This window comes from Macrobrachium rosenbergii, chromosome 36 (genome assembly GCF_040412425.1).
Source record: "Macrobrachium rosenbergii isolate ZJJX-2024 chromosome 36, ASM4041242v1, whole genome shotgun sequence".
Lineage (NCBI taxonomy): Eukaryota > Metazoa > Arthropoda > Malacostraca > Decapoda > Palaemonidae > Macrobrachium > Macrobrachium rosenbergii.
Genome location: NC_089776.1, coordinates 16,114,224 through 16,134,157, shown reverse-complemented (window position 1 = coordinate 16,134,157; position 19,934 = coordinate 16,114,224). Strand labels below are relative to the sequence as shown.

The 19,934-nt window shown below is 37.9% G+C and overlaps 1 protein-coding gene across 3 annotated transcripts in view; it reads right to left on the bottom strand.

The window, feature by feature from the left end:
• LOC136856667 (serine-rich adhesin for platelets-like) overlaps positions 1-19,934 on the bottom strand; it is a 138,358-nt gene that overhangs the window by 11,896 nt on the left and 106,528 nt on the right. For all 3 annotated transcript variants that reach the window (XM_067134727.1, XM_067134725.1, XM_067134726.1), the window contains 3 exons: positions 14,245-14,359; positions 7,230-7,363; positions 6,573-6,809 (listed from right to left, as the gene is read on the bottom strand). In XM_067134727.1, the coding sequence (XP_066990828.1) occupies positions 6,573-6,809; positions 7,230-7,363; positions 14,245-14,359 (486 nt within the window). The remainder of the gene's footprint in view (positions 1-6,572; positions 6,810-7,229; positions 7,364-14,244; positions 14,360-19,934) is intronic.

Below are 19,934 nucleotides of genomic sequence, written 5' to 3'. Positions count from 1 at the left end.
TATTTAAGGAATCTCTTGTTTGAAGACATTTATGACAGAAATAATCTGAAATAAAAAGGAATCACCATGTAGCCTAAATATTAATATGTTCATATCAAATATCCATATTATTTAAGGAATCACATGAAAAATAAATATTTAAGGCTAACAGTAGCCATGAACAATGATCAGGCTGTAAATGAAACTAAATGACTCTGCATGTATGAATCTTTATAAGTTCCAGAAATTATAAGAATATTAGGTCCAAATATAAATGATGTTTCAAGAAAAGTTTTCCTCAAATATATGAAAAGCTATCTACACAACTACATCATGAATAAAGCAGTGCTTCCTAATAAACTAAAAGTCAAACTCCAAACAATACAATACACATGATTAATCATGGCACTTTAACTCTGCAATTAACATTATTTCTTTTATATTTAATTCTTATCCAGAAATTACTCCAAAATACTGTAATATAAAATGTATACAGATGTTAACGAGGTACAAAAACAACCTCAAGATGTCCGACATAATATCTGAGAGCAACAGAAAATTGTTTTTTTCAAACTTTTATATCCTCATCAGTCAACAAGGTGGTTGGAATAAAAGAAAAGAAGTTGAATTGCAAATCAGTTCCTCTTGCACTAGTTTTTCCACTATTTGCCAACTTACAACTTTTCATGCACACAATAATAAACCACAGTCACAATGCAAATACTACATTCTCTCAAATATTATTGGCTGGCCTTTCTGTAAGTGGCAATGAGTTTTCAAAGCAATCAAAGCAACATCTCCAATGTCACAATTACATTGTATAAACTGTACATTTTAAATTTTAAAAAATGAAATTTATCTTTTATACACTCATCAGTTTACATAAGCCTACTCCTACAGCCAGCAGGTTTTTCAGACACTCCATGAAGAACAATGCTCCTACCTGGCCTGGCTAGTACCTAGGTCAGCAAGTGCCACCAGGGTGGTTTCCCTTATTCCTGTATTGTTTGGACCAAGATTAAGAGATACAGGGTCGTGAGGCAGGCTCTAACTGTAGATTAATGAGTTTATATATTAAAAAAATCTTTTTTTAATACAATCCTATCAATCTCCATATGGCTGAGTTGTTATTGAACTTGAAAGGCCTTCTTGATGAAATAGATATATTGAACTAAAGTGCAGAGATTTGTCACCTGCTGAACACCAAAGCACAAAAGACTGAAGATCACTGGACTAACAAGGGGTCAACATTGAAATGGACCCTTGTTAGTGTGGTTATGAGTCATGTATCTAATGGCTACACTGGTGTAATATATAATAATTTTCTCTCCTATAACTGAGGAACCTATCCAAATAAGCACAAATCTAGCAGGGATAGAGTACAAATGAGACAAGTGACAGTGAACCCTATCACACTAAAGATTACATCACAATCAGGAATTGATGTATGAGGCCTTCCCAAGGCAAAAGAGTATGTACAGAAGTTGGTATATCTTGTAGTAAAAAGAAGTCAAGAAAAGGAAGAAGCCTTGTGGGAAAGATCCTGACTTGTTTTAATGACTAAGAAAGTTAGTACTTAAGAAATTACTCCTCACATAACATAAATGCCAATATTTCACATAGTTCTGGACTTATATAAATGAAGCAAGGATAAGAGGACAAAGAGGTCTGCCTCCAAATGTCTTTCCCTTGTCATGAGTAGATAAAATTAAACAGGCATTAATGTGAGGAGAAAATTCAACTCATTCATTCAGGAGGAGAGTTTCACTGGACATTAGGCAGGGTCTCCATTGCACTGTGCTTCAGTTGACCAGCTGGGAATATAGGTGATGAAGCTAACTAATGTGACTAATATATATGTTAAACAGGCAGTATATTACAAAAATAAGACAACCATTCGTGCAATGATCACAAAGTGGGCTGCCAGTGGCCAGTCTGATTCATGGACACGAGTGGTACATTACACTGTATTCAACACTTTTATTATTGTGTGGTGTACAGTATTGGGCTACTGATTAGCCACTACTTGCTATTGCCTGAATGTCCAGGTTCAGGGAAACACTCACATTTGAAGTTGATGGTTCTCACATGTGGCAAACAGGTCCACTTCCAATTACTGACTTGAGAGCAGCTGAGCATGACCCCAACCTCTTGACAGAAAACACTGCATGGTGTCTAGGACCAACCAAATGTAGGTTCTTTTTGGAGGTTTCAATTTTCTGAGATGGAAAGACAGCCAACAGCTCCAGGAAGCTGATATGACACTCATTCAGAACATGTGTCAGTCTTCCTGCTACCTGACAATCCTCCCAATGGCTTCCCCAAACTTTCAAGGAGGCATCCAGATGCATTTTCACTCATACAGACAGTGGACTCAGGTCTATCTGTTCGCCAGAGACCCCTTCCAGGCCCAGGGATGGAGTATCTTCCCAATCTCAGATGAAGGGGATCACAAAGCCTTTTCCTGGCATGTGAGAGCCAGACTCTTTTTACATTCTACAGTTGCAGCCTCAGGATTAGGTCTACAGTTGCAGCCTCAGGATTAGGTCTATCACAGACACAAAAACCGTAACAGGGCCAGACTTCATTACAGTTGTCATCTAGAAAAACTGGGCTGTGTGACGAATCTTCCCAAGTCCTTCCTTATTGTGGTTTGAGTGCTGTTGGAAAGAAACAGCCAGCCATGAAGAGCATCCCAACAAAGTCCTTGCCTCAGAAAACATCTGCTGGATGTAAGCGAAGCCATGTTCCTATTTATAATGAAACCTTTTGACTGGGGTGTAAACGAACACTCTCAGGTTGCGTCAACACTCTTCTCTGGTGGCTCCCCAGATTAGCCAATCACCTAGGTAGGCCACAAGTTAGTCTGCTTTCCTGAGCTCCCATAAAATAAATAAGTACATTATAAAGAAAATTTTATGCGAATAATGTGTTTTTTTCAAACTTGACAGGTCAAGGATCACCCTTCATTTGGAGGAATCCATCTTGGTGACACTGGATAGTGGTGGCAAATAAACCCGTCTTTCTCTGTGGTCCCCTTTTAGAGGGGTATGGTTTTAGGGAAGGGTGAGGGTGAGACCATCTCTGCCTCAGCCCACTGAAAATATACTGTGTCCCCAAGGGGAGGACTTCCACTGTATGTGATGCTGTGGAAGACAACCCTGACCATGTAAGTCCTTTTGGGCTCCACCTCTTCCCTTGCCTTTAACAGTCAGTCCAGCGGTTGATTTGCTTTTCCCTGATAGGAGCATCACATCCACTTTGATAGGGGTGCTGCTGCTTTTGTTGTCTTTCTGTTGTTGGAGAGATCCTTTAGTAGTTACCAGAGGCTTGCATGGATCTGATTCTAACCGAGGTTTCTATTAGGAAGAGGAAACTCTCAAGAGTATTGTTTCCCAGATTCTCCTTTATAAAGATCAGCATATATTCTGCAATTCTGTTGTTGGGCTCGTTTAGTGAGTTGTATGCCAACAGACTCTTCAAACAGGTTCTGGCAGAAGGAGGAAGAATGTAATAGGGAGGTTACATTGGGGCACTGTGAAATGTTGGAGCCCACCAATGCTTCCTTTCAAGCCTTAATACCAATTGCCTGAAAGTCATAGGGTGCTCCCCATAGGGTCTGTGCAAGTGCTTTGGCTGTGGCAGCAAACAATGTTCTGGAATACTCTAGAAACTCTTTAATAGCTACTTCCAGCACAGTAGTAGAAGTTATAATACTGAGGAGGTTGAGCCTAACATTAAACTCAAACAAGGCTGTCCTGAGATATTTCTCTTAGGGGTCCTAAATTGTTGGGTAACCATGTCTAATGGGAGCTTCTTCCTCTAAGGGAGGACAAGTGTTGCCTATTCCTTAGTAGAATTATCAGATACTGAGATGGCAGAGACAAATGGTTTTATTTCTGCCATTAACTCTCATTTCTCAGTCAGCCAAAAATTCTACACTAACGTCTTCACATGATTGACTGGTATCAAAAGCAAGGCAATTTATTGTACTGTAATTTTGTGCTTATAGAAAAATGAGGTACAGTATCTTTATTTAGCAATTTTTAGTAAATTTAAAAAAGTACCATAAAAAGTTGTTTATCATGGCTAACTTTAACTCGTGATATGGATAATTTGTTTTATGTTTTATGGTTTTTTTTAACCCTTAAACGCCGAGCCTCTATTTACAAAAACGTCTCCCGTATGCCGGCGGCGTTCGGTGAGTTAGCGTCGAAGAGGAAAAAAAGTTTTTTTCAAAAAATCACAGCACGCTTAGTTTTTAAGATTAAGAGTTCATTTTTGGCTCCTTTTTTTTCATTGCCTGAAGTTTAGTATGCAACTGAAAAAAATATCATTATCATATATAAATATTGGAATATATGACAGCGAAAAAAAACTCTTATATAATTGTATACAAATCGCTGTAAGCACAACGGTTAAAGCTAATGAGTTAATTTTTTTAGTTGAATTGTACACTAAATTGCGATGATTTTGGTATATAACAAATTGTAAAACGATCAAAGCAACACAGAGAAAATATTATCACAAAATGATGCATGAATTAAACATTGCTGGACATAAAAAATGTTTTTTTAAAAATTCACCATAAATCGAAATATTGTGCTAGAGACTTCCCGTTTATTGAAAAATGAAGCTAATTGATTGAATATTACTAGACTGTAAGTGTTTTAGCTTACAATTGCAGTTTTCGACCATTTCGGTCGAGTTAAAGTTGACCGAAAGTCGAATTTTTTCTATTTATCGTGATTTATATGAAAATATTTCAAAACTGATAAAAGCTACAACCATCAGTTATTTTCAATTGTATTGTACATGAAATTGCGCACATTTTCATATATAAAACTTTATGTAACGACTAATATAAAACGGTGCAAATATTACGACAACGAGACGAAACAATTTCTGAGATGTTCGGCCGAGTTACCGTGCAGACGTAAGGAAAATGTCTTTTTCAAAAATTCACCATAAATCGAAATATTGTGCTAGAGACTTCCAATTTATTGCAAAATGAAGGTAAACGATTGAATATTACTAGAATGTAAGAGTTTTAGCTTACAATTGCGTTTTTTTACCATTTCGGTCGAGTTAAAGTTGACCGAAGGTTGAAATTTTGGCAGTTATCGTGATTTATGTGAAAATATTTCAAAACTGATAAAAGCTAAAACCATGAGCTATCTTTTGTTGTATTGTACATGAAATTGTGCACATTTTCATATATAAAAGTTTATGTAACGACTAATGTAAAACGATGCAAACATTACGACAACATGACGAAAGAATTTCTGAGATGTTCGGCCGAGTTACCACGCGCAGACATAAGGAAAAAGTTTTTTTTCAGAAATTCACCATAAATTGAAATATTGTGCTAGAGACTTCCAGTTTGTTGCAAAATGAAGGACATGAATGTAAGAGTTTTAGCTTATAATTCCGTTTTTTGACCATTTCAGTTGAGTTAAATTTGACCGAAGCTTGAAATTTTGGCAGTTATCGTGATTTATATGAAAATATTTCAAAACTGATAAAAGCTACAACCATGAGTTATTTTCTGTTGTATTCTACATGAAATTGCGCACATTTCCATACATAAAACTTTATGTAACGACTAATATAAAACAGTGCAAACATTACGACAACGTGACGAAGGAATTTCTGGCGTGGACGTAAGGAAAAGTTTTTTCAAAAATTCACCATAAATCGAAATATTGTGCTAGAGACTTCCAATTTGTTGAAAAATGAAGGTAATTGATTGAATATTACTAGACTATAAGAGTTTTAGTCCAATTGCAGTTTTTTACCATTTCAGTCGGGTTAAAGTTGACCGAAGGTTGAAATTTTTTCTATGTATCGTGATTTATATGAAAATATTTCAAAACTGATAAAAGCTACAACCATGAGTTATTTTCTGTTGTATTGTATATGAAATTGTGCACATTTTCATATATAAAACTTTATGTAATGGCTAATATAGAACAGTGCAAAAATTACAACAAAATGACGAAAGAATTTCTGAAATTTTCGGTCTGAGTTACGCGCGGGAGTAAGAAAAAGTTTTTTCAAAAATTCACCATAAATCGAAATATTGTGCTAGAGACTTCCAATTTGTTGCAAAATGAAGGTACATGATTGAATATTACTAGAATGTAAGAGTTTTAGTTTACAATTGCGTTTTTCGACCATTTCGGTCGAGTCAAATTTAACCGAAGGTTGAAATTTTTTGTAGTCGACGTACGGTACGTCCACTTGGCACCCAACAGACAATTTTAGTCGACGTATGATACGTCCAGTAGGCGTTTAAGGGTTAACATATCATGATACAGTACAACTTTTTAGCTTTACAATGACATCAAATTTATTAATGTAGCATAAAAGATAATGTTGCACAGAGAGATAAAAAAAAAATTACCACTATGCAAATTTGCATGGCCCGTAAGGGCAATGAAACTGCCACACACCAAACCCAACAAAGGCCAGTACAGTACAGTATCAGGAAAGAGTTAAATTAACAAAGTTATTAATAATTATTTGAGAAATGTTTCATAAATTAACAAATCATTAGTAAGTACCCTAATAAAGGTATTATATATCTGTACCTGGTCATCTTCATCATCTAACTGGAACGGCCCAATTCCCATCAAGAGAAGACTCTTTCTTGACTCTTCATCTTTAAACTTGTTGTGTCTTTCATTAGATATTTCTTCCTTATATATTTTCCACAAATGTTCAATACACTGATGAGATTTCATGAACTTAACTAGCTTCTGATTATCAGCTTTACGCGCCTTCAAAGCACTCTGTAATTTGGTCTTTTCTCTGGCTGACATCTCTGACTGTGAAGAGAAAATAAAATTGCAAAATTAACCGTTTAAGAAAAACCCATAAGACTGCAAGAAGACAGTTAGGTTTTAATATTTTTTTTCTCTGGCACTATACACTTCAACCTTGCCATATACAAAATGGAATATACTGTAACCCACTCTTTCTAAGGATTCATTATCTAAAGACATTTCAAGCAAGCCATTAAACCAAAAATGGATTATCTAACCAGCAAGTGAAATTATATTTATTATACATACAGCCTCTCCTGAGTAGAATTTTAGTGAAAGGTTGAAAAGTCAATCAAACAATGAGCAGGTTGAATAAGACTGGGAAATCTAACAGAAATTACATTTATATTAAGGAATTCATTTTTGTATAAAACCTTGAAGGATAAACAAGTACAGTACATTAAAAACATTGGAAATGTTTACCTCATAATCTGGATCATCAAATAACAATTTCTTTGGTGTTTCACAAACAACTTGAACTTTGGGTTTCTGTTTCCTTGGCTCAGAGCTTGCTTTATTCTTTGGCATTTTCTTCTGGTTCAGCAAGGCTACTTGTGCTGTTTCAAAATATGAATAACAATAAGTATAATCAGATTAAGAGTACATTAGAATTTTACCTTCACTGTTGTGCAACATGTTTTCTATCTGAGGAGCATAGTAATACAATGTCTAAAGAGCAACACTATACAATATTTCAAACAAATTCCTAACACACAGGAATTTATTTATCTTCTCAGTGTCGAGAAGTTATATATATATAACAAACCATAAGGCCCTTCAAAGTTATATCCAAAGTTACAGCATTATAACTTTTTTGGAAACTATTGTATTATGTTTTCTAGCATAGAAATCAGTACTCTACAAAGGTTTGATAGACAGGGTATTGAAAACTGATTTTTCCGATAAACAATAAAGTACAAAAGTATTGCAAATTTAAGGTGATCCACATTGTTCCTAGATACACAAATCTGAAGTCTCTTACATGGGTATACCTTCAGTGAAAGCTGGTTTGGTCAATGAAGTTTGATAACAAGATAGTTAACTAGTGGCAGGTGAGCAATGGGGTGGGGGAACCACCCCACTCACTTGGTAAACAGGGACAAATGGAGGACTGATTAAGAGGTGGCATTTCGATAAAAGACTTCAGGTTTATATATCTAGGAAAAATGCAAATTATCTTAAAACTGCAACTTGCTCCAGTGAGATTACAAACCTTCATCTTTTATATGGAAAAACTCACCCCTTAGGTCTGAGGTGTTGTCCGGAGATCATGACTGGTGAAAATCACACATATGGATGTGTCAACACCTAGGTCACTAATGTGAGCAGGAAAGGATGGTTCTTGTAACCACCTGTGCATCCTGGTATGAGTGATGTCATGGATGACAGCCCTGTGCAAGGGTTTGGCTTGTTTGTAACATCACTCTACGAAATTATTACTCTTCGTTAACCACATGGGATGGGATGACCAGCTTAGAAAGTAAAATATTATTGCAAAATGCAATCCCAGATATGTAAGCATTACAGCTCCCTCTTCCTCAACAATGTTAAAATAGGGATGGAGGGAGTAACATCTGCAGATTACGATTAAAGTTTGAGATTGGATGCTACATCATGTAACTAACCTGCAACTGGGCCAACCAGAGAGAATAGAGCCATTTGCTGCTGGTCAGATGGGGACAGGAAGAGAGAAAGAATATCAGTAACCATTTTTTCCATCTATAATTTCACCAAGTCTTAGGTGAGATACTGTTCTGTCCAAGTGGAATCCAGGCAGCTAAACAACTTGTTGAGCACTCGCTAATGGTTCTAGGGAGAAAACATCCAAAGGATTTGTCAGCAATGTCCCTTGGGTAGCAGGAGGATAGGGTGGTTTGGTGCTGCTAAACACCTGCCCTCAATACCTGTGACACTGGGAAGTTTCTCCTGAATGCTAGGGAAGGAGCAATGCTCCTGACTTAGTGAGACTTATCTTGGGGTATGGAGCTGTTCCTTTTACCAGACAGTTAATATGTCTGCTTCTTAAAATACTCAAACCAGAATAAGATGGTGCTCTTGGATACTTTCATCTTATGCCTGCCAGTACTAACAAGAAGTCCGAACAGCTAGTGCCGCAAAACTCTCACTTGGCACAACAGCATCTTATCATGATCATCATATACAGTCTAAAAGGGATGGGATTGAAGAAGACTTGTATCTCCTGCTAGGGACTGAAGGGTTCTGAGTTTTTTCCAAAAGTTGCAGAATAAGAAGGATCCCCACCCCTCTGAGTGCCACACTAAGTAAGAGAGAACATGCAACTTGTCTAATAATTTGCTGATGCTAAGACTAGCAATAAAAGTCTTGAATATGACATTTCTGTCCATAATACCTGTACGGGTCAAATTGTGTCTGGGTGAAAATACACAGGATGAGAATCACATCACACACCAGAGCCCTGAGTTTGTGGGGTGAGGAAGACTTAAAAGCACCCCAAGAGCATGGAAGCCTCAACTGAGGCAGAGCGGTCAAAGCCCTATGTGGAAGACCTGTAGAAGCAGAGAAGAGCCTCTCAGTGGACTTAGACCAGAAATTCCGTGATAAGCAGAGGTAGTTCCAACCAGAGGTTCCCTTCTGACCTTATGATGACACCTAACAAAGACAATGGGCCACTTTGCCTGGTAGACATTTACTTTAGGTCTGCTGATAGTATGGAATAGCAGGTCTAGGCTGCAGGCCAAGAACTGGGACCAAATAGGTCATTTGCATGGTGATGAATGAATGAAAATTAAATTTAAAAGAAATAAACTGTACAAGGCATATGCTTTTACATTAGAATACATGCACACACTCAATACAGTTGCTCGATTCCACACATACAAAGAAAAAAAAATAAAATCAAATTCAGAAAAAATTCAGTAATATTTTTAAATTTCGTTTTTTAAAATTTATTAAAAGCCCTATGGGCTTCAGTATTTTCATTATTTACTTAATTTCTATATTTAACCTATTACATTACAGTTCGTCATGAATGTTAAAATTGGAATGATTGAAAATGCAGAAGATTCTGACAAAATTTCCCTAATCGATTTATTTCCAAAACTTGCTAATCACTGTTGGTTATATTTTAAACATTCACACAATACTGTACATGTTTGACTATTATCAACACTTTGCACTCTGAGCATTCGGGAGGAGGGCAATGTGGACTGTTCATTAAGTGTCCATGTGTCATGCGAGTATGGCCTATTCGAAGATGTGTGAGAACTACATGTGTGTGTGTGTGTGTGTGTCTCTGCTATGATGAACTCCATTTTCAAAACAGGATTTTATGTTTAAATTTATTATTTACTGTATAGGTTCCTTATTCCATATATATATAGTATTTTGCCATTATTTACAATGACTGTTTTTATATATCTTATATAATCACTAATAGAGATGTTTCATTTGATCTTGTCATGTGGACTGCTTCTTTAGCTGCTTTATCAGCCTCTTCGTTTCATTTAATCCCTACATGTGCAGGGATCCAACATATTTCAATATTTTTTTCGTTATTATACAGTTTGTGGAGTTCAAACTTAATCTGCCGTACAAAGTTATTTTTTGGGTTGTAATTTTGAACGGCTTCTATGCGCTTCTTGAGCCACTGAAAATCACAAAATTATTGAAAGATACTTGCTTTATAATTTTGAGGGCTAATGCGATTGCACACAGCTCTGCTGTGAAGACTGAGGCATTACTAGGTAAAGAGAATTGATATGTCTTGTTCTGAGATATAGCTGCATATTCTACTCCCTGCTGTCATTTAGACCCATCTGCATATATTGTGCAATGTGAAGTTTTTCGTCTTATATGATCTAAGGTTTTTTGTCTATGGTGTTCTGGGGTATATGAGTGACTTTTTGATAAATATTTCAACTGTGTGCAAGTTTACTTTATTCATAGTCCAACAGGGTGATAACTTCACTGTTGAAGGTACTTGTATACCTATAGCCAGTGACTCAAACAATCTAGAAGCTCTAATTGGGAAAGGTGGTGAATGACTGTTTTTATAAATATATCCCTTAGATCAAATAGGTTTTTGTTGGTGAATAACTTGTCTTGCACTTTTCATTGTTATGAATTCTCTATGGAGGACCAAAGGCAGTTTGCTACATTCAACTTGTACTGAGGAGATTGGATCCAAATGCTCCTCTGCATATTCTTAGTTCTTCACTGTGAATTGGAGCTAATATTTTCAGTGATGCTTCTGACCCTGAACCATAAATTTCACTTCCGTAATCAATGATTTTTAACACTGTTGCTAAGGACGCTTCCTTGTGGATCTCCATTTTCAAGCGGAAATGTTTTTGAAAAAACAACATCTATTCTCATCTGAAAAGTGTGATTAGTCATAAAGTTTTTAATATATTTAGGAAGATGGCTGCATATGTTATTATTATGTAATGTTTTAAAAATTGCATACCTCCATGTAGTGTCTTATGCCTTTTGAATGTCAAAAAAGACAGCTACTGTAATTTGCTTTCTTTCAAATCCTCTAAATATATGGTCTTCCAAATTAGATAGAGAATCCAGTGTAGATCTAGCATGTTGTGAACCAAACTGGGTAGGACTTAAAATTTTATTTTCACAAATTTGCCACGTAAGTCATACATTTAACATTTTCCCCAACAACTTGCATAAACAACTTGTTAAAGAAACTGGTCTATAATTATTCACATTACTAGGATCTTTTCTAAGTTTGTGTATAGGAATTATTACCATACTTTGCCATTTATCTGGAAATAAGTTTTAGAGCCATAAATGACTGTAAAATTTTAATAAGTATGATTTTTTGAAGTGTTTGTCTAGATTTTGGTCACTACTGATTTTGGCAAAACTTGCCCCAAGTATGTTACTTATTTCGAACGAATCTAAAATTTTTTCCCATTATCTAATACAGCTTCTCTGGGTGGTCTAATGTTTGTTCCATTTACGTTTTGGAATATTTCCAATACTTTTTTAATTGATGTTTCACTTGTTATTTCAAATGCATATGACCTCCAAGATATTATTTTACCTTTTGACTTCGTTTCTATATTTGGCTGATATTTTATTATATAAAGGTTTCAATGCTTCTACAGCGATCCCCGACTTTTACGTGGGGATAGGTTCCAGAACCCATTGTGGAAATGCAAACAATGCAGAAATACAAAATCCCCTCCAAAAATGCTTATAATTGGCTTACAACTGCCAAATACCCTGTACCCATTAAACTAAAATGCTTATAACAGCCTATTCTCAAAGTTCACTGCCTAATTTAATTTTTTAAACAAAAATATCTGTTAAATTATCATACTAAAACAATTTCATATCATTTCAAACAAAAATACAACCCAAACCATCACCCCAAACCACCAAAAGTCAGTTCACATTACTCTTCTACTCCTGTTACTCTTTAGTATATACACCCCAAAAATGTTTATAACTGCCTATTTTAACAGTTCAAACAAAAATATTCCTCAAACTATCATCCCAGAACACTCCAATATCATTTCAGAGTAATCCTACAACATTATGTATCTGCCTACAACTGTTACTCTTAAGTATGCCTTATAATTCAGACACGCACATTTTCTTTTTCCTAACGTAACTTTGTGCATCATCTGCTGTACTGCACATAATGTATGTAAATTTTATTATATTATTCTGTGTTGTAAGATGATTTTGAAATTATATTTACTGTACAGTATGTATTTTTGGATAGTACTACTGTATAGAGCATATCTAAAATAAATGGGTATTTTACAACAACAGGACACGTTCTTCCAAATAGAATGCTAGGTTTGTTATGTCATGTTAGTATTTTCATGTTTACCTACAGTACATATACATTTATGATAAAAAAAAAAAATGATTTACTACAGTAAGTTCTTGGTTTATGTCGTTTTGTGGTTAGTCCTCACCATCTCCCATAAATTTATTAAAAAATCGTATTTTCATAATAAAATTAAGTTTCATATATACTTTCCAAGTAATTACATAGCTATACAGTACTTTCCACTCGCATAGCCGTTAAAAATTTTGAAGTTCACGGTAGCGATTCGTTTATCTATAGTGTAGGTAACTACCCTACCCTCTATGGGGGAACAATAGCAATCATCACTACTTTCGTGCTTAATGTCCACCAGAAGGGAGGGAGGGAGGGTTCTGATCTTGGAATTACTTGGTTAAGTATATATGAAACTTAATTTTATTATGAAAATACCATTTTCTTATATGTAACTTACCAAGTAATTAATTACATAGCTGAATCCCACATTGACAGGACCTGACCCTGTCGACTTAATCCATCTGCCAAGACGTTCATCTTTCTGTGGATGAATCTGGTGATAAGTCTGACTTAATTCTGGTCTGCCCAAATTAGTAGCTCCTTCGCTGTCTGAGGGAGCTGTGGTGTTGTCGGAATGTAACACCACAGTTCTGTTTGCTACTGCTTTCACAAAATGCTTCAAGCCAAGGTGAATGGCAGATAACTCCTTGGCATTTATATGCAGCTTCCTTGGATCCAGAGAACCATTGCTGGAAGCTTCCCGAGTTCATAAACAAGAAGGCTAAAATTAAATTTTCCTTTTTACTCTAAATACTGTACAATGAAAAAGCCATTGACAAATGATTTTCAGTAACCAAATTCCTAATTCAGGAGATTTAAAAACTGTCACAGTTGAAATATGTGGGAGTGCATGACATAGCTAGCAGAATTTAACAATTATGCCTAACTCCAGAAAAATTTGAAGGAACTCAAACTTTTTACTGGGGCTTAAGGATATGCATTTAGCTTTCCTCAGCAGATAACTACAACATTTCTTTAATGAGACAAAACATGTAGCACAATTAGGGGGTTGTGAGAGTTTGAACAGCCCAAAGAGTAATGGGGATCTTAAAAGACCTGTGTGCTGTTGCTACATATTGTGTGAGATGGGTGAAAGAAAAGACTGGATTCATGCTGTAGGCTACGATAAGAGCCCTCTTGCCTTGAGTCCTTTTATAATCTATCACCATTTCATATCCAAGGCACTATTCTGGCCAAGACCAACGCGAGAATTCTTTGATATTGGTTGGTCAGTCTTGTAAAGCACTGGGGGACGACAAGAGTAACTCCTTTGAGGACGAACAGAGGCTACGCTATCAAAACAATTATTTTTGGGGGAGGGATAAGTGGGTTTAAACATTGGAGGGAGTCAAATATTAAAAACTTATATATGGCCCAACAGTGTCAGATTAATGAAGGTCTACCTGTATTAACACTTTAAAAATATTAATAGTCAATATGAATACAATTCATATTCTTGTGTACATGTTTCATAAAAAAATTTAGCTATCTTGATTCAATATTAAATCATTACCACAAGAGCTGTATATAAAATACTCACTTCTATACTACAAAAAAACATCAAGTCAACTAAAACTATCTTACCTTGAGGTGAACGACTGAAAAAATCATGAGCCGTTATTTCATTGCCTTGCTCTAATATCTGTTGGAATAATTTGCAGAGGTGAAGAGCTGAAGAGAATCCCTCTTGATTCTGATTCTGAAAAAGAATGTTCTCTCAACTTTTTGCGATATTCAACTAGCTATCAAGAATAATGAAAGACTTAACTGCACAATTCAAACTTTAAATCTTTATTGTGCTTCAAAGTTAGAATTGTCTTATCTCATTTGTCCTATACTGTCTGCTATAGTAGAGTGTCAGCTGAAAACTGAGGCATCAGTTAGCAGAAAAATCTTGAATCTTTCTACCAAGAGTACATGAGACTACATACTGAAGAGAGCTACATTACAGACATGATACCTCAGCAAGATGAAACTAAAAAAGAGACTAATCACAGTAATTATGAGATATGTACTCCTAGAGCATAAAAATCATTTCAAACTTACCATGTCTATACAGAACCCACACCTCATATTTTGCTTTTGCTTAGTTGATATTCAAATAGTAAACAATTTCTCAGCTCTACAACATCCTATCACACTGAAAATCCTCAAATTACACACAAGTAAATTCTATTGTTCCTATGAGATACATCTTTGAATTCCAAAACACTAAATAATGATTATTAAATAAGAATGATGCAATGCAGTACTATTTCAGAAGAGTAGTGCCCATGTGATCAATAAATAAAATGCAGGGATCAAAGGAAAAGGAGAGGGATGATGGAGTTAACTGTACTTCAGTCTCTCGACTAGACCAGACTAGGTTAATAACACAACATTTATGTGTGTGTGATGGATAATGCACAGTGAATCAGTGTCTCACACTGCTGCCTCACCTTGTAGAAGTTATTGTCCTCCATCCCAACACCAACAATTTCCACCACAACAGAGATCACTTAAGAGCAAAGGCATTTCAATGGGAGATTGTTCTTAGGTCTGGAGATTTGTAAAGGGCAGGTCTCATATCCCTCATAATTATAAGACTTCCATTAACACACATGAGGCAGAAAAAGAGCTTGGATGAGTATGTGAAATGACGAGTTCTCTGACCTACTACTCAGGAAGTCAACCACCTCCAAAATGCACCACATAATCAGGGACCAGGCCAGACAGAACGATGGTGTAGCCTATGGGGCAAAGCCCAAGGTGTGCTCACAGAAGACACCAAATATCAAGGAGGAGCCCTATTTGCTTCCCCCAAGGCATTACACCCACAAATAAGCCCTATGACCCTATAAAGCAACTTTGCTGATGTAGTTCCAATGGCAAGGGACCCTCGAGCCCTACAGGATCTACAAAAAACTGAGAATAGCCCTCACTAAAGTGGAGGGAGAAAACACCAACCCACCTCCAATTCAGCTAATAAGATTGTGACAGATTTTCATATGGATTGTCCCAGACACCAAGTCACAACTAGGAGACTTGGAAAGAAAGATTAATCCCCTCCTCTGCCCTAGGGGCTAGAACTAGTCACAGAACCAGTCAGGAATGCATAATAATGGTCCCGCTCTTGCCTACAGACAATCTGTGACACTACCCTACACCAAACAGCTGCTGACAGTCTGGAGACTAGTCATGGAAACTCATATGGTTGTACCAGTCTGAAAAAAAAACTGGAGTGACCAGTAATCCTGGGGAGTGCAGACTTTTTTTTCCCTGTCTCCAGAGAGGCATGCACAGGAAAAGTCAAGGTCAGTCCTGTTCTCCCAGGAAGATTGAGTGGGCGACTAGCCACAAGCAAACTAAGGCATTAATTTCAGTCACAAACAAGATAATGGAATGATTCATCCACTACCAGTGGTCACCTGTTCCACAAATGGTCACAGAGGTCACCAACACTCTTTGACCGAGAGATATCTGTGGACAGATTTCTTAGCCTTCTTCTGGATGGTTACCTACTGGGACTTCTTACTTCACTTTTCCCAGTCTGGAGACAGAGGCAAGGATGGTGAGGAAGAGAGGATAAGAAGGGAGAAGAGGAAGACAATGTGTGCTTGTGCTATGATAGATTTTGGGCTAGGAACCAGTTTCTCAAAATAATAAATTTAAATTAATTTGTATTTTTTCATTGTTTACAAACCAGAGCCTTTTATATAGGAGCATTTTTCAGAAAAAGTTGGGAACCAGTCTAAAACTTAGTAACAAGGTAATTAACCAGGTGATGGGAGTGAGTAAGGAAGTATTCCTCTATTCCTCACTCACCGACCATCACACTCATTTTTCCTTCAACTGCATGGACTGAACAGGGTAGTGGAGGTGCCCTGGAGGTGGGAAGTATATAAAAGGCTCTGATTTGTAGACCTAGTGGGAAGTATAAAAAAAGGTTCTGATTTGTAGACCTAGATAATATACAAATTACTTTTCAGATTCGTTATTTGTTTGCATGGAAATACAAACCATTGCCTTTTATATAGGAGACTGACTCCTCAGGAGGGAGGTCAGTCCCCCTTAACTGACTGGAGTTGAAAGTCACCACAGAATTGGCATGACCCCAGTTGCCTGGCAAGCAAGGAAGTCATAACTCCTGTAACCTCCTACTACTCTGGTAAGGTTGGCCAGGGTTGTTGGACCCTGAACCTGAGGGCCCCTCCAAAAGTGGGGAGGGGTACTAATGATAAGAACAAATTTTGGAGACCAGGATGTCTCCCATAAGACTTCATGGCAGAAGGCAGTTTAGTCCTAGCTAAAACCTAGTACTGGGCTCCAGAAAAAACTCTACCACAGAAGTGAAGTCACCTGTACCCTGTCTGACTTTAGTGGGTACTCTGATGCTGAAGCTGCTCTCAAAAGAGGAAATAAGGACGGAAGGGAACCCAGTCATTCCACCTACACCTCCAGATTTACATCAGGCTTTAGGTACATTGGACAAGATACTGACCTTGTCCAAAACAGAGCATGGGTGACTGCACAACCTGAAGTAAAAGTTTTCATGGTCTTGTGAGCAACACCCCTCAATTTGAATGATGAACGGGTAGTCTAATACACCAGACATCTGAGCTCATTACCTGGAAAACCAAAAAGTTCTCCCAATAAGTCAGCGACAGGCCAATGCCTTTGACTTTGAAGAGCCCTTCCACAAGAAGGGAAGGGAGACAAAGGTCCTCTTCAGAGGTGTAAGTCTGTCTGAACCCTAGATAAAACCCTCCAAACTCAGGGAGTGGGCAATTTTCAAATAGTACTAAAGCATGAACCATGCCAAGCAGTATCTCATCCAGGTCTCCACCGACCAAACTCAGAGGTAGGAGATTGAGAAAACTCAAAATCTCATCAGACAGGGATGAAACCTCAGACTCCACCACAAATCACAAATGAAGGGGAATAAAGCAATTCCCACCCAACCAAAGGCTGAACAAGATACGACTAGCCATGAAATTCCCTCAACCTATTTGTCAAGGGCAAGGCAAGAAGAGACAGTCTAAAGTCTAAGCATAAAAACTGTCAGTTACTTGAGGCAGAGGCTTGGCTAGTGGCCTGGTAAAACTCCAAAGCACCAAGGACATATTCAGCTTGGGCCTGAAGTCCCTGAGAGGGGAAAACTTGGAAACTCTTCATCAGTATAGACATATCCACTGAAGAGATGTCTAGCCCCATCAGAATGAAAATATCAAATTTTTAAGGTAATTTGTATTTTTCCCTAGCATACAAACCTGAAGTTCTTTACATAAGATTTAGCTTGCAAACGGAGCTGGAACTTTCAGACAAGGTTGTCAACTATCAACAGTTAGGAGGAAGCTCCACCCACCTGTTGGTCTGCACTCCACTTTGTTTCTAGCCCCGGTACCAGAATGAGGGGTGGCTGAGGTGGGCTGTAATGTAAAGGACTTCAGGTTTGTATGTTAGGAAAAATACAAATTACTCAAAAATTTTCTGTTTGTTCCTACACAAAAACAAACCCTTGTTCTTTACACAGGAGACTTACCCATTTGTGGGAGGAGTGTGGGCACTTCTCTGAATCGACTGGTTGGTTCTACCCACCCAGGGACACCTTCCTGGTTTGAAAAGAACAGAGGAAGGAATCCCGCAGCTCTAGAAAATTGAACATATGGGATGTTCAACTGCTAGATTTCTGGGCACAGAGAATGAGTTTGCTTTCATTACCTTGTTGAAGGCATCAGAGACAATAAAACTTGCTATTAAAACCAACGGGTCTGTTTCATTGTCTACCCTCTTCTCCCCTTGCTTAGAGAGAGGGGGGACATGCATCCAATCTACGAAACAAAGATGAAGGATAGGATACCTTGGTCATGAAACTCACCTGCAATCCACTTCCGTCTAGAACATAACAGCTCACTACCTGACTCTGCCCTACAAGAGAGAAAGGTGAAAGACAAAACAGAAGAGACCAGTCACTTACCGAATATCTTAGACGAGATATTACTTGTCCCCTTAGGGGTCGAAGATGAGCTACACAACTTGTTCGGCAGCCACCACAGGTCCTAGGGAAAATGTGTCCAAGGATTTGTGGGCAATGTCCTGAAGGTAGAATGAGGTGAATGTGGTCTGGATGGCATGAAAACCCCTGCTCTTATTACCTGTTGAACCAACAGGTTCTTCTAGATTGCCAGGGACTGGGCGATGTCAGGCCTCATGAACTCTTGCCTGGACTGTACCCATGTCTTGACTCACCAGATCATGCGCACACCTGTTTGATAGTATCACATAGCCAGAAAGAGATCCTCTACAGAAGGGATCGAAAAGGACTCTAATCTGATGTCAAGGACCAATGGATTCTGAGTATTCACCAGTACTCCGGGACAAACTCAAATGTAACAGATCCCCATCGCCTCAAGTGCTTAACATCAAAAGAGAGGCCATGAAGCTCACCTACTCTCTTCACTGTCACCAAACGAGAAAACAGTCTTCAAAGTCAAATCCCTGTCTGATGACTCTCTAAATGACTCATATGGAGTATGAGTTAGGTTTTGCAAGACGAGAGTCACATCCTGCTCAAGGGGCCTGAGTTCACTGTGTGGGCAAGACTGCCCAAAGCTTCTCAGGAGCATGAAAATCTCACATGAGGAAGAGAGATCGACTCTTTCAACCTAAGGGCTGGCCAAGGGCAGACCTATGACCCTTAATGGCCAAGACAGAAAGAGGCTTCTTTCAGCAAGGAAAGATGAGAAAGTCTGCTACCTGCTGAAGAGTAGTTCTAACTGGAAAAAAAGTTAAGTATACCTTAGTTTTACCAGACCACTGAGCTGATTAATAGCTCTCCTAGGGCTGGCCAGAAGGATTAGACTTATTTTATGTGGCTAAGAACCAACTGGTTACTTAGCAACAGGACCTAAAGTTTATTGTGGAATCCAAACCACATTATAGCGAGAAATTAATTTCTATCACCAGAAATAAATTCCTCTAACTCTTCATCAGCCGGCCGGGGAATCGAACTCCGGCCCAGCGAGTGCCAGTCCGCAGCTCTACCGACTCACCCAACGAAGAGCTAGTTCTGACTGGAGAGACACCCTGTTGACAACATCAACTACAGAAGACAGCCCATTTCCCCTGGTACAGCTGCTGAGGATTTCCGAAGGTATGCAGACATCTCATTCGCTGTACATCGAAATAGTATGCTTGCTCGCAGGAGACACTGGATAGTCTCCAGGCGTGAAGTCCCCTTTGTTTATTGATGCATGCCACCACCATAGCGTTGTCGCTCATCAACACCACGGAGT